At 43.5% G+C, this 16,019-nt stretch overlaps 1 protein-coding gene across 1 annotated transcript; it reads left to right on the top strand.

Annotated features, from left to right (window-relative positions):
* The first annotated feature begins 109 nt into the window (after nt 1–109).
* On the top strand, nt 110–15,507 carry egln2 (egl-9 family hypoxia-inducible factor 2). Its single transcript, XM_070828881.1, has 6 exons — nt 110–284; nt 887–2,388; nt 11,086–11,205; nt 11,338–11,474; nt 13,246–13,313; nt 13,458–15,507. The coding sequence occupies exons 2-6, from the start codon at nt 1,117–1,119 to the stop codon at nt 13,508–13,510; spliced, it is 1,650 nt and encodes a 549-aa protein (XP_070684982.1). The 5' UTR covers nt 110–284; nt 887–1,116; the 3' UTR covers nt 13,511–15,507.
* Nucleotides 15,508–16,019: the final 512 nt, after the last annotated feature.

A 16,019-nucleotide genomic window follows, 5' to 3' on the forward strand; every position in this document is an offset into this window, starting at 1 on the left:
GACAGACAGCAAGTGGGGGCACTCGCCGACACAACGGCGAGCACTTTTCTCGGGGGGTGGTTGAGGGGACTTCGTGTGGCTCCGAGCATCTCCCTCCGACCCTCGGCTGAGTTTAGTGTGTCAGACCCTGCGCCGATCGCCGTCACCCTCTGGATTTTATTTATAACCGACCAGAAAATTGGATGGGACGCACACACGGGCAAGACAATCCCGGAAATAACATGCGTACTCTCAGCCTGTCACGTACGCTCACTGTGGATTTGCATTGCTGTGGGCTGCCGTAGGTAAGCAGAGGACTGAGCTCTCCCACATTTTACATTGTACTGGCTTTTTCTTTTTCTTTTTTTTTTAACGTTACAGCTGCATATTTACCGCAGCCTATTAAACATTATTTAACTGAATGAATGATGTACTTATTTTTTTTTTTTTTTTTAAAAAGGGACCAGATCACAGGGCTGCTAAGTTGGCTAAAGGACTAAGTATAAGTCCTACGATGGTTGTTTCACAGCAGGCGTTTGTACAAGAATATATTTAGAGCAGAAATGCAGCATTTTCAGACCAATTATTAATTTGAGTTTGGTTTCAGTGTAAATGACAGCTATGTGAGGATAATCCACAGCATTTCCCCTCCTGTTTAATGTTTAAAACTCAGCTTGATTTTAGTCTGATGACCAATAATCCAATAATAATGATTATTATAGGCTCTGCTCCATGACGCTGTTTTCTTGCCCCATTTAATGTTTCCAGCAGGCCCACATAAGTACCGTATAGTTGTTTGCTGCACCATTTATATATATGCTGTGGATTTATTTACTTCAGCTCACTGGGAAAGTGATCTGCTCTGTGCTATTAATAGTCCTAAAATGTATCGTTTTACTCTCCACAGATATCCCACACAGCCTTTAAAATGTCTACAAAACGGATACAAAGAGATATGCAGCTGGATAGTGTTCAATGAGAGTGATTTAAAAAAAAAAAAAAAAGCAGAACAGGACTTGGACATGAAACTTCTCGTGGCCGTGGCAAAGATCCTCTGTACCAGAGAAAGCAGTGGCTCAGTTAGAAAATGAAGCGAGGACGTGAGCTACGTGCGCATCCAGCCGATGACGAGATGAAATGGAGAGCTTGGGACACACGGACCTTTTAAACCCAAGCTCTTCCCGCGGATCCGTCGCTGTCTCGCAGTCGCAGGAGAGGAGGACGAGCGGCCAGCAGCTCGTCTGCGGAGCGGCAGAGATTCACCACACGTACCGAGCAGACATGGGGCTGAACGGATTTTGCGCGGCGCCGGTCGGGAGTCCGACGGCCGCGGAGTTACTCGCGGGTCTGGCCTCTCAGACCGACTCCCCTGCAATAACAACCCCGACGAAGCAGTCCAAAACCGGCGTGCCGCTCTACAACGGCGGGGTGGTGTCTCCATCTGCCACCGTGGAGGGGAGCCACGCAGGCGTTTTGGCGCACACGCCCAATGGTTACCCGGCACAAATGAAGGGGTTGGCTGGGGTAACAGGCGGACCTATGTACCCCCTCACCAGCAGAGCCTGTCTGGCGGAGAACGGAGACCGGACAGCTCATGAGAAGTGCCCTTTGGTGATGAGGAGGATCAATGGTGACCTGAAAGCCAGACAGGTGCAACAGCAGAAAAGGAGAGGTGGGGAGAACCGGGACGCGGGGTCAGGAAGTCTCAGTGGTTTCATGATGGGCTCGCCGGGGTTGGGAGGTTCTGTGGACGCGGGTTTTGCTTCAGGAGACTCAGACTTTAAGCGGAGAAGGCTGGCAGATGGAGGTGTCGCTCACAAACCTTCGGTGGCCCGAGCAATCGTCCCGCTCACAGTCACAGTGAACAGCAGCAACAGTTCCCATAGCAACCAAATGACTATCAATCATGTGCACTGTATCACTCCCCAATCTCCCTTCACCCCTCCTGCCCCTCATACTAACCAGCACAATGGACATAAGGTGGCCTCCCCAGGCCCTCCAGCTGCCCCCAGCCAGATCTCCCCAGTGGAGGCCAACACCATCCCGACCCCGCCGCCTTCAGCAGGAGCTGGCTGGTCAGCAGAGCGCATAGCCCAGCAGTACATCATCCCCTGCATGAAATACTACGGCATCTGCGTGAAGGACAACTTCCTGGGCCCTCAGCTGGGCGACAGGGTCCTGGAGGAGGTGGAGGTCCTAAACCACAGTGGGAAGTTCCGCGGCGGGCAGCTGGTGAGCCAGAAGAGCATTCCCTCACGGAGCATCCGGGGCGACCAGATCGCCTGGGTGGAGGGACGAGAGCCCGGGTGCGAGCGCATCGGGGCGCTGATGGCTCACATTGATGAGGCCGTCATGTACAGCGCTGCCAATGGACAGCTGGGGGACTGTGTCATCAATGGACGCACTAAGGTGAGAGGAGGAACAGGGTGGGGACAGGGGTGTGTTTTCCATCTACATGCCAGAGAAAAGCCTCAGACAGGAGACGTAGGAGTGTCAGTGTGATGACATTTTAAAATTTTTAACAAGGGGATGGTCGTATCATGTCTCCTCTGCTCTATCTTGGCTCCTCTAACGGCAACATGCAGGCAGGAACACACACACACACACACACACACACACACACTTGCACCACAGTTGGAGAGTGAGCTCAGCATCAGGTAGGATATCAGGAGGAGTCCTGCAGTGTTTCCGGCACACGTGAGCTCGACAGGGGGGGCTGCGGGCTGAGCCTTCCTCTCAAACTGGCCCTGTGCCTGGATTTAGGCTTGCCTAAGTTTGCCCCTGTCCCTGCCTTCATACCACTGGTATGACTGGTACTCTCTGGGGCTGTATCTCCTTTGCCATCTCTATATCTCTGCCTTTGAAGGCAACTTTTTCTATCACTACTTTCACCCATGCAAGCATGGTGCTGGTGTGATAGGAGAGTGTTTTTTTCTCCCTCTCTCTGTCAAGCTATCTTTTTTGTTGATATTTTCCAAAAGTCATGCACATTTACCCACAGGGCACAATTTAAAGTAGTGTCCTTCGTCATAGCCCACAGGGGGCCTGGGAGGCAGTCTTTTTCTGTGTCCCACACACAGCTGTGGACATTGTGTGCGGGACATTGAACCCCACCCACCGCCCTCCTCCCTGTAGTGACGCAGTCCTGGGTTATCTGAGCCAGGTAATGTCAGTGACCCGTGCTGACTGAAGTCTGGTTTATTCTCCACCCTGAGTCCATTTGTGCACTCTCCAAACTCTGCTAATGTTTTCCCCCTGCAACATGGAAAAAAGTTTAATAGACTGAACGAGTCAATTCAGTTAAATTAACTCGATAGTCTGTGTGTGTGTGTGTGTGTGTGTGTGTGTGTGTGTGTGTGTTAGGGGCTCTGTATTCTGTGACTATCATTGTGTTTTTCCCCATCAGCTGTGAGTTAACCATTACATGCCAGGCTAGACTGTTACCTAACATGTTCTCAGTGTTTCAGCAGCCGCCTTATTCAGTCAAGATTGACAATATAGCAGATCTAGACTAGGCAAATAAGTGAGGTTTGAAATATTTGTCAATATCAGGTTGTAATGAATGTTGATTGAGCTGTTTTTAAATTGCAAATTTCAAAATAAAGCCATAGGGGAATTAGGTGAATGAAATATTGGTATTGTAATGCTTGACTGTCAGAAGAGGTCAGTTTGACAGCTTTACTCAGGTTTAACTGTGTCAAACTGTTTTTATTAAACCAAAAAATAAATCCGAGAGGGCTTTTGGTGAAAACCATGTCTGATCTCATCTGAAAAGTAGACACAACATTAGCGCTCCCCATGGGGAAATCAGGTTAACTTGTGCAGTCTCTGCTTCATCAACAGAGCTATAGATGAGACTGTTGAGAAAATGTTCACCAGATGTGAGAATTTGTCTAAAACCATATATCAGCAATCATTTGTGGGTTGTGTCTTTCTGTGTATCCATCCCCGTATTTAATAGATAATCATCTCCCGTCTCTCCTTCCAGCGTATTTGGCCCACAACCTTGTTCACCCCATCCGTGCAACACCACACGTAGCACCTTGCCCTCTGCGCACGTCTACTCATTTACATAAGCTTGAGGTAGTGTTTAAACAGCAAGTGGCCGGGCACATCAGCAGCCTTTGCTCTCTTAACCATTGGCTGACGGAGCTGCTTTCTGGCCCAAGTCATGCCCACTCATTGACAAAATGACAGCAAAGCTGGAAAGTTTAGTGACCAGAATGAAACAGGGGAGCAAACACGGGTCTAATCGTTCAAGATTGGTTTTATACTTTTGTATCATCAAATTTGCAGGTTAGAGCCCAAAATATTAGGTCTGCTGCTGAGTTACGTTCCACTGTTTACAATAATGTCGCACTTAGGAAAAGATATAGAAACTCTCATACACTTTTGAGCTGCAGCTTCCTTTTATAATGGAACTGGATTTAATCTATAAAACAACAACTGTTCTGTAAAGGATGCAGCTTCATTTAATTAAAATAGAGCTTAATCATCATAACTTAAACATTGTAACATCTGATTGTAGTTATGCTATTCATCAGTGCTGCTATGCTTCTTTCATTGTTTGGATCACATGGATTTGCACTCGTTTGAGGTTTGAAAACACTCAAGTGGAGAAGTGGAAGGAACTGGATTTTAGAGCCCCGAGGAGTTTATTCTGGGGCTGCCAGATTTGTATTGATGCATGCCGGTTTTGTTCAGTTGCACTATTTTTCTATGTTTATGTTTGTCTTAACCTTCCAGAAGCTTATTGGGGTGTAATGTTGAGTTCACCTGTTTCTCACCAGGTTATTTACCTTCTCTCACTTGGCATGGCGATGACTCAGTGAGTGATTCCCTGGCCAGATCCCTCCGTTTGCCCTTGGTACATTTAAAAAAAAAAAAAAAAAAAGTTAAATGCTGCACAGTACAAAATGTCCCGGCTGGCTGTTCCTGCAGGAGACAGCATAGCGATAGATACAATGATGAAGTGTGCTCAAGATAGAGAGAGAGACGAAGCGATAGGAAAATAAATTAGGAGAATCAGGGAAGAGTACATCCAGATAGAAGGTCACTGCGTCTTTTCCATCCTCCTCCTCCTCTCTCCTTGTTGAGCAACAGTTATCCCCATAACCTCATTTTTTCCCAACCCCCTTCCTTAATTTTTTCACCTTTTTCTTCCTCCTTGTCTTTTATTCCGTCCTCCTTTTCCTCCTGCCTGTCCTTTACTTCAGCCCTTTTTTCCTTCATCTTATCAACCCCCTTGTTTGCTACTTGGACAACATAGTTCCTAACCGTTACCTTGGTAACAGGCCCATACAGAGCAGAGCTCTGCATTGTGTATGAAAGAGATGGAGAGAGAAGGAGAGGGGCTGGCAATGCCCGAAATTATGCCTCAGCAGCAGTGGTGTAATATCTCTGTACCTCTGACTCTTGTTAGTCAGTCAGGTTTTGCTGCATGTGAGGCCATCAGAAGGAAGGACTACAGTGTTAGCAATGGAATAATAACTTGGTTAATGCTGTGGAGGGTGATGGCGGAAAGTCTTGTGTTATGAGGAAGAGAGAAACAACGCAGGGAACGAGGCACATGAAGGGGGAAGGGATAGACTGGAAGTGATAGCGTAAGGAGTGGGAGGATAGTGTTGAGTGAGTGAGAAGGGGCGATGCAGCAGAAGCTTTGGCATAATGAGACTGTCTGCTGCAGCAACGTGTCCTCAGATGCCCCTCCTAGAGATCAGCAGTGCCACCATGCAGGCAGGAGCTAGACGTCATTCACTAAAACACACAATGCAGCTACAGACTCGCTAGCATGTCTGGATAGATGATGGGTAGATGGACAGACAGATAACTTTGCCATTTTGGAAATAATTTAGTCTCAGACAGTTCAGAAGGTGAACGGAACCAAGACTGACAAATAACCATTACCAGTTAATATTTGAATCATTGGGTATTCGCTTGGTGCAGTACCAGCCTATTATTTTAAATGCAACTCAGTGTAGCAGCTGTTCTGTTCTCAGCTTGTGTCGGAACATTTGCACCACCTTGTGATATTTTGTTTTAATAAGCTGTGACTAACGCCTCCGTTTTCGTTGTGCATGGCCTTGTGGGACACGTGTCAAAAATGGATGAATTTAGTAGTCCAGTCAGTGTTTTTAACATATAATCATTTATGATTTTCTCCTAGTCATCAGAGCTGAAACCAATAGTAGATTCATCAGTCAATCGACAGAAAATTAACTATTCTAACTACTTTGATCGACAAACTGTGTCAGTCATCTCTCAGGCAAAAGCGGCATTCACAGCATTCACTGCCTCCACCTGTTTTTCTCTCTTTTACGGTTTTAGAAATCAAATATATCTTTGAGTTTTGGACTGCTCGTCAGGTAAAAAACATGTGTTACAGAAAATGCAACTATATTTCAAATTTATACCCTCATGCCCAAACACACACACGCAGCATTTCTCCATCCTAATGTTCATAGTGACTCACAAGTGCCGTTGGGCCTGTAGCAGGACTGACTCATAAGGGCTGAACACATTTTCCCGCTTTGTTTTGGTCTTTGTTTTACATTCACATAAAATATCCACCATAATACGAATACTCGTTGACACTTGAGCAGCGCAAGAACTTCACTAAGCATTTAGGCCCACTTGCTGTACGTCACCACATCTGACATATAATACTAAGTTAATGGCCACATTCCACATGGGAATCAGAGCCAAACATCTCAGTATGATACATTATAGCCAACTAAAGCAGGGCAGAGTGATCTGCTATATTCTGTAGTAGTGTCACAAATAAAACACAGATAAAGTGAGTGAAGTTTATGATATTGCAAATAGCATATCAAGATTTTAGAGACCTCCTAAAACTTCACACATTATGTTTTCAGGGGAGCTCGTGTCTTATTAACCCCCCCCCCCTCCCCTGTGGGAAATGCATGTGAGTATTTGATTATGTTTCTAAATCCACCATCGATTCTTCATTGAAGGTTCAGATAGTCACACCTCCTCCAAATATGGTGACTGCCAGGAACAGCAAACGGCATAAGTGCATTAACTTACAAATACTTTTTTCTCATGTTTCTGTACATGCGCTACCAATAATGTGCATTACAGAAATACGCACAAGCAAAAAGCAAAGGGCAGGATATTACATTATATGTTCAGAAACAATGACAGAATCAATCATAGTCTGAACAAGCACAAGCACTGACAAAGTTCAGTTTAACTCACCCACGCGTTTTCTTCCAAATCCAACGTGGTAGAGACGATTGATAGCTGATGCTGATTTATTTGCTTGTGAGTAATCAGCTGTGGAACTTAAGCAATAAGGCAGTGAGGCCTGATGGTTAGTGACTCAAATGGTTTCAACCCTGGAACATCTGTTGTACTGAAGTGTTCTCGAGCAAGTCCCTGGCCCACTCTCAACACTCTCATGGCTGTCCCTCATTGAAATTTGGAGGAGCACAGCTGAAGATATTACTTTGTAGAATTCTTTATTCCATGAAGGCATAGTCATGTTGATTTTTTTTCATCTGATTTGATCAAACAATATAAATACTCAAAACTGTAATCTTTAAAATCTTTAATCAAGAGCTGTCCTGCTCCCCATGAAGCCCTTGCAGCCTGCTGTTATCCCACATTTTTACCGATCAAACGTTAATTAACTCTTCAGAGTCTCGGACCGCCCGTCGGTGTCAAAGACACAAACACAAGGAAAGCAAGCTAAACAGTTTTAATGGGAAACACAAAGGTAAAATGAAAAGTAGTAAAAAACTGCCATTTTACCCCTAGACTCTGGAGGGTTAAAGTCTGCGAGGGTTCAGTGCTAAAGGTTTAATGGGGACACTGGGACTGGACCAGTGAATCTCTACCAGCTCCAGTGCTGCTGGTCCGTAGCCAACCCTGCATGTATGATATGATCTGCAGACACGTGACTACATTAACTCATGAAGCACTGCTGATTTTTTTTTTTTTTTTAGCACCTCAGCAAACCCTGGTTTCATGCTACCTGACAAAAAAAAAAGATCCCAAAGGATTCAACACAATGTGGCATAGAGATTTTCATTTGGGGAACAAAGAGCAGCAGTATCAGATTGGAGAATATATATCCACAGATAGCCTAAGTTCTGATATTCAACTGAAAGGTACTCTTGTCCCTGGGTTATATGAGCTTTTATCTAGTTAGCCTCAAATAGAACCAGTGTTGCTCACTAAAGAGTGCGTCCTGATTATTTTACCATATGTAGGTTTTTTATAAAGCAGGGCACAGCTCCTCATGCACCACACCAGAGGAGACCTCAGCCCAGAAAAAGATAACACTACCTTTCTTTATAAAGGGGTCTTTTTAATGTAGTATCCATTCAGTAACTTACAGCCACATCCATATCTTATACCTCTATTAAAGTAGTTCCTATGCTATAAAGATTCAAATAAAATCCTATTTCGATGTTTGAAGTACTATTTCCAAAATTCTCTTACTTTTACCTACTACCCTCCTCACAAACATACACATGTTCTTCCCCTCACTCTTTCTCCTTGACTAGCAGTAATGGAGGTATTTGTTCAAGCTTATCTAGCCCGCTCCCCTCCTCACCCCTCTCCCCACCATCATTCCTCTTATCAGAATATGCGTGCAGCATTGGAGTTTATTTTTGTTCTTGTCCAGAACAGCCTGTTCTGCCTGCCCAGCCATCACCTTGGCAGCCCGGGTATCCGCCCTCCGATGCCATTAGGCCATTACTGCTGGTGCCGGGCAAACAGGTGGTTGCTGCCAATTAGACTAACTTACTGTGGCCGCAGATCTCAGCAGAGATGAGGGAGCGAGGACAACAGAAATGACAGATAGGATCGAAACATGCTATGTCATGCTGTGTGTGTGTGTGTGTGTGTGTGTGTGTGTGTGTGTGTGAGCTACTGACAGGAGATTGAAGCTGTGTGGATATATATGAAACTTGTTTGAACACTAGGGATAATTACACATATATTTTAACGCCTGGGGTTGGTTTAGAATAAGAAACAAAAAATGATACGCCTGTCCAGTGTTAGCTTTGATATAGACATTGCGTATATTTATGTGTGTGTGTTTGTGTGTGTGACGTGTTTATGCTGCAGGCTAGGGCTGAGCTGTCTAGTGTGGCATATCACATGTTAATTGTGGTTAATTACAGTTGTTAAGGCTGTTACCAGTTTGAAAACACACTTCCTTGAATACATGCACACCCAGAATAATCAGCCTCATCCTTATATGTGCATAGAGAAAATCCATCCTTAAACACGCTAGGTTTTTAAGAGAATTTCATACATTTATGTATTATTTAAGTCGGATGATCACAAATTGTCCACCACAGTATTTACTCTGACACAATGATTGCTATCATGAAGATAAAACCCTTTGACCTTTTAGTACAGACATCTTGTAATGTAATACAGTTAAAATAAAAATATATACATTTTTGCATACATTTTAATAAGAACAGAAACTGTTAAAACAAGTTCCTGTCGGCACAAAAGAGCATCCCTCCCTACAAGACGGACAGTTTGGTACAACAGGTCATATGTGAACTTGACACTGACAGCCTTGTGCTAAAAGCAGACTACTCTCTGCAGGCCTTTTTCCTGTTGTGATAAATTGCGATAATCTTGCGGGGTTAGCAAGTAGGGATACCATGGGTTATTTCACGTCTACACAGCAGGTCCTGTTGTCAGTTGGAGCCCAGAGCAAAAGGTCCGTAGGTTAATGAGCTCTGATTGTGAACGTTGGTCAGTAATGAGAGCTGACAATGGTGGCTGAACAGTGTCAGACACAACCCAATCACACTGATTTGGCTGTGAATGAGGAGGGAAGCACAACAAAAGGAGGAGAATGAGGAGGACATCTTGTTCACTGACCGATGCTCTACTACACAAAACGTGCCGTCACTTTTATGTGAGTTTCACAAACGACCCGACATGAGGCGCATTTGTCTCAGAAAGTCATGCGGGCGCTGTTGGATTTCCTCGGGGTTAGGACTCTCACACTGTTAGCATGAGAGTTTAAATGATCGCGTCAGCTAAGGTAAATCGATACTGCAGCAGTGTAGAACCTGTTGGTCATGACTGATAGTGTCCCAGAACTGAGCTGAAGTAATGCAGTGACTCCGATATTGTACCTCTTGCTTCTTATTCACAATGATTTAAGTCAAGACAGTGACAGTATCTTCCTTTGTAGCCAGCCTGGAGAGATAATAGAGAAGTTATTACTCTTCACGCTGCCAACTATCATCACCTAGAATCTCTCTTTGCCAGCACAGGCTGAGGATGTCAGCCAGTATCATGAATAAGCTGTAAAGACTGGATGCTTGCTGCAGCCAGTGGAGACCGTTTGGAAACTCTGGCCCGACACATGCGCATGCTTCTGTGGTTCAGACTGATGCCATAGTGACATCAGCTCGTTTTCACCTTGCGAGGGTACGTTTCCGGTCACATGGTCCTGTAGTGGCCCCCGGCCTGGAATGCACATTGACTGAAGAGCTCTCACGCAGGTCTCGGTTCCCTCGGACTCCCCAGAGAAAACAGCGCTCTCCTGCTTCACAGCCTCCAACACATAGACGTCAAGCAGGGGAAATACCAGTGCGAGGCCATTGTTTGAACGTGGATACTCTATCTGCAGATCATTTCGTAGCTTGGAAAAACAGCTGAACTCTGACACATTTCTCTGGTCCTTCTCCCTCTCGTGACTGTGTGTGCTTCACAAATTACATAATGGAATGTTAAGTATGCAAATAGTCCAGTTTACTATGGAGCAGTGGGATAGCCAAATGACGAGAAGTGGACCGGTGGAAGATGGGGGTGTTTTTTTTTTTTTTGCATCTTCTTTAGCATCTCCTACTGATGACAGATTGTTCACCTATAGTTCCTCAAACGTTAGCTGTTCAAGACAAGCGGACTCATCCCTCACTCCGCCCTGTCTCTGCTTTTCTAAAGATCCATGACACAATTCAAAAGCTGGTTTATCTGATAAAGAGAATGAATACCTTAAGTCACTGCCATGTCAAAACGGCAGTATTTTGTTGTTATAATGCTGCATCAAGTGTTTGTTTATGGTCTAAGGACACAAATTCCTATTTCTTTTGTTTTCAGGCCATGGTTGCCTGTTACCCAGGCAACGGGGCAGGGTACGTCCGCCATGTTGACAACCCCAACGGTGACGGACGCTGCATCACATGTATCTACTATCTCAACAAGAACTGGGATGTCAAGGTACGTTTATAAGATCAATATTCATTTAATTTAGAAAAAAAGGCATCTTGTATCCTAACACCTGACCTGTAAAGCTTTTCAGTGTGAAGGACTGTTTTTCAAGTAACTGTTGTGTTGTTGTTATGTTTGTAGAAACAAGGAGGGCTGCTGCAGATCTACCCTGAAGGCAAAAATGTGGTGGCCAACATTGAACCTCAGTTTGACCGGCTTCTCATCTTCTGGTCTGACCGCAGGAACCCACACGAAGTCATGCCAGCATACGCCACTCGGTTAGTAACTCTTCAACATACCAAGCTCTGCTATTCAAATACTTTACATTGGCTTTTTAAATACAAAAGCATATAATGCATACAATCAAGTAGACCCCAAACAACATTCACAAGATGCAGAGAAAATAAAAACACAAATGAAAAAAATTAAAGACAAGAAGATATTGCTCAAATTTCAGAGAATGTCATCAATTAGATCATAGTCTTATGCTTAAGTGTCTCTAGCAGGGAAGTCAAAGTAGTCCAAAAATGTCTGCCAGGTTGAATATTTTAGTTTCTCAAGCTCTTTAAATGTGCCATCACACACCCAGCCCAGCACCAGCATGCGTAGGAGGGGTAACTGATCTCCAATTAAACAAAATAAGGCACAGAGCATATAGAAATGAAAAGGATATGGCATCTGACAGGGCAACACATACCGCCACCTCGTCAGGGACCACAACAAAGACCCAATTATTATAATTATTAGTGGTCCTGGAGCACATACAAATGAAGGTATATGCATTAAAAAAGGGACTTTGGAATGAATCGAAACAAGAATAAGAACCATGGCATCATTGTCATCTTGATACAATTAACCCTGGCAGCTAGCGATACGGCAAGTGTTGACCAACAGACAAGGTCCTGTTTGCCTGATCAATTTTCAGCTGCCGATAGATACTGCTATCAAGATCTGTCCTATCCTGTGGGCCTGTGGTCAGCATCTCAACACCACTGAACAACTGAGACATATACATGCATAGAGACATAGAGGTCCTCCTAAAACTTCTTAAACTATTTATAGGCCCTACCTTTTTTGATCAGTAGTAATTCTGTCTGGAGTGTCAGTCTCTGCTATGAATCCAGCCTTTACAGGTTGTCTCAAGTGGTGGCATAATAGTTAACTGGCTCGTTCCCCATGCTCATAAAACTCTTGACAAGGTTTGAGATGAAGCTCAATGTTTTTGTTCATACTGGCATTATAGGTATAGGATGGTATAAGTATGCTTTGATTCCCGCGTCTATATACAGTAGTTGCATAGAAACTCGTATATTAAGTGATGCCATGATTTTATTTTGTATGGGAAGAGATGAGGGGATTCTGCCAATACCAGACAAATACCCCTTCGCTCTCGTACTTCTGTCTCTCCTCTCCTCTCCTCTCCTCTCCTCTCCTCTCCTCTCCATCTGACTGCTGGGGGGCGAGGTGGAGCCAGAGGCAGGAAGTATGTGTTTCCTGAGGGGGTCGGTGGGAGGGAGAGGGGAGGAAGGTTCGATTGCAGGACTCGTGCTGGAGAGGCACAGACATGAGAGACAGGAATAAACAACACAGCCCCACAGGAGAGACTAGAAACTGTAGAAATTAACCCTCTGCTGCCCTGGACACTCAGTCGGCTGTTCACTCAATATGATGTGTCGCACTGGACATTTTTTGTAATCTGATGTCTCTAGCTGGGTCAAAAATATACATTTCAAAGACTAATTTATGCTCTTTTGATTATATTTTTACGAGGGCCATTTGATCTTTATCACAAACTGTTTTTAATTTACCAAGCTACATTTTTGTGTGAGTGCAGAAAACGAAAACATTTGATCAAACTGAACTGGTTAGAAACTGTATGTTTATTTATCACATGTCAATTTCTCAATGTCAAAGCCAATGTCATGTACTTTTTGATTAACCCTTTACTTGACAACAGCTCATCTTTTTCCCACCAGGATTATAGATTGTGCTGACAAAAGAGATTAGCTCCTGTCATTAAGATCTCTTCGTTAATCTTGTGTTTTACAGCTATGCCATCACAGTCTGGTACTTTGATGCCAAAGAGAGAACTGAAGCTAAGGAGAAATACAGATTGGGTAAGCTTCTAAATCCTTGTTAAATGTCAGTTTCATATTCTTCCCTAGCTCGTTTATGCATTGTATCACCTCTGTTTATATTTGCCGCAACCTAATATTGTATGTGACTAACATCCTCTCTCTCTCTTTTGCTTGTGTCCATAGCAACAGGACAGAAAGGTGTTCAAGTGCCTGTCACTCAAAACAGCAGGACATAGATCTCGTCTGGAGAAGAAAGTATTATGTGCCTTCCCGAACTGCTAATGGGCGCAGTGATCATAAAGGGAGACGCAGTCAAACATTCAGTCATCGCTGCATCTCCATGCCACTTTCACAGTGTCAGCTGTCAGGATTATGTGACGGGCTGTGTTTTCCTGCCATGTGATTGGGCTGCTGATCAGAGACGTGGCAGGTATAGAGCACAATGGACTCAATTGTGTGGCACAGGTGAGATCAGAATCACTCATCATGGCAAAAGAAGAAAAAAAAAAATAACTTTGACGTCTCACTGAATCATATGTGAAGACAAAAATAGGAAAAAAAACTGACTCTTTAATTTTGTTTTGTTGCAGTTTTGCCTGTTCAGTTATCAGTGCTGTTGTGACGTATTAAGAAATCATTGTTTTACTCTGCTCTGGTGTAATTTTCAATTCACACAAGGAGCATAAATGATGAATCGGTGGACTGAGAGTGGGGAAATAAGTAGGGGCATAAGAAGTGGAAATGAGTGACATCGTCCCTGAAATTCCTTATTTCCCCTTGCTTGTGATGTGGCCCCCTTGTCTCATGATGTGGCCAAGTGTGTATGTGTTGTCAGTGTTAGCACAGAGGCACAGAAAAGAAATAGCCCTTTACAAGGCATCAAGTGATTGTCAGCCATTATACAGAGGAAAGTTGGCCTATAGCACTCAGTCAGTCTGTCCCAGCTCAAGGACTAAACCTGAACATTACAGGGATGTATTTATAACTTGCATGAGGACAACTCTACACTATAGTTTTACACTATATAGCACACTAAGTAGAGTACATGAAGTATTCAAGGACTTCGTTACAATATCTGATCTTTTGCAACTTGACAAAATGACTCAATAACCCTGCATGGACTTTCTTTTTTTAGTAGTTTCAATGTATGAAAACTGCACCAAGAGTACACAAAGCTTTTCTACAAAACTGATGTGTAGTGCTCTGTGTGTATGACTGAAATACACGGCTCACACTTGAGACGAGGCAAGCTGTCCAGTGACAGGGGTCGATACAGGGTTGTGTGTTTTCTGTGTGTGTGTGTGTGTGTGTGTGTGTTATGTGGGTATGCTCATTAGCCTGTATGCACATCCAACTTGACTCTTACCTGCTCGTAACAAGATGGCAACAGTGGCCAGTGAGGACACTGTCAGACAAACCTTCTGTTCAAACAAACACACACACACCTGTGCACTTCCGACCATTTACAGTATAAAGCACAGAGTTAAGCATACACTGTATGTGGACTGCAGGGTCAAACTACTGCCTGCTTATGCGTGGGATCGAGTATTTGTGTGTAAATGTGTACTTGCACATGTATGTGACAATTTCCACTGTCTGAAAGAGGGTTGCAGGTATTGTCTCAATGTGTTTTAGATTAGTTAAACAGAAGGTTATTTGAAAAAGCACTTTATTGTTTGAAATGCCAAGTGTGAATGATAGAAAAAATATAACTGAAATTGTAGATTAATGCCTTTATGCTGTGGATAATATGGTCATTCAAATGCAATAGAAACTAAAACAATGAGAACAAATGGAAATTGTTTGCCTATTTTTTATTTTCAAATTTTTGAGTGTTTAATTAAAACCTGTCCATTTTTGTACACAAAGAATTTGTAATTGATTTACTGGGAAAAATCTTAGCTGAATCCCAGTTTTATTCCTTTAGCGCAATAAGACCATGAGAGCAGCATCAGACACATTTTCTAAATTAAATACAATCAATCAAAAGCAGGGCGCATTATTAATACCAGAAACCAAGTCTGCCCATTCTTTTTTGATATTATAAATGGTTTAATTCTGTCAGAAGAAAACTATTTCACTTTCTGCCATTTACTGTGAAGGAAAGGACACTGATGTTCTTGTGTAATTAAGCATGTTATTTTTTAATTACAGCAGTCAACCCAATTGAGGCGCAGAGCAGTGATGAAGAGTGACCATTTTCATGGCTATTAATAAACTTTGTGCTTTGTGACTTGTTGTGCAGAATAGAGAGACACTCAGCAGGAGGCATGTTAAAGGATAACTCCAATATTTTTTAAACCTGGGCCCAATTCTTATTTTTTTTTATATTTTGGATGCAATGATTGGTAGGTATAAAAAGCTGTGGAATTGTTCCAGTGGATTGCCTCAGCTGTCAGCCGTGAACAGTATGAGAACAGCCTACAATGGCTATTTTGGGGCAACCATGGCCGTCAAAGCACTAAAAGCGCTTGCTTATGCCATTAACAGACTCAGATTGTTATTCAGAGTGCCTGGCAGCAATATGGAGTTGGATCCCTACAGAGACAGACCTGTAAGATCTTTTTTGTTTAACCAGAAACAGCTGTTCCGCCACTCTTTTCAAAGCCACCAGACTTCATTGGCAAACCCAGCAATTGTATCTTGCAAAACACCAGAGTTGCTGGTCTACCACTTCTTGAATTGGTTAGTTTTGTTGTTGTGTGTTAAACAAGTATTGTGAAGGGTCTGCATCATCTCAAGAAA

Source organism: Pempheris klunzingeri, chromosome 4 (assembly GCF_042242105.1).
Source record: "Pempheris klunzingeri isolate RE-2024b chromosome 4, fPemKlu1.hap1, whole genome shotgun sequence".
NCBI lineage: Eukaryota > Metazoa > Chordata > Actinopteri > Acropomatiformes > Pempheridae > Pempheris > Pempheris klunzingeri.

Excerpts from the sequence above, each read along its gene's own strand:
- egln2 (XM_070828881.1), top strand. The coding sequence starts at position 1,117 with ATGGAGAGCTTGGGACACACGGACCTTTTAAACCCAAGCTCTTCCCGC. Across the intron at positions 11,206-11,337 it reads ACAAGAACTGGGATGTCAAG|AAACAAGGAGGGCTGCTGCA; the intron begins GTACGTTTATAA and ends TTATGTTTGTAG. Across the intron at positions 13,314-13,457 it reads TAAGGAGAAATACAGATTGG|CAACAGGACAGAAAGGTGTT; the intron begins GTAAGCTTCTAA and ends TTGTGTCCATAG.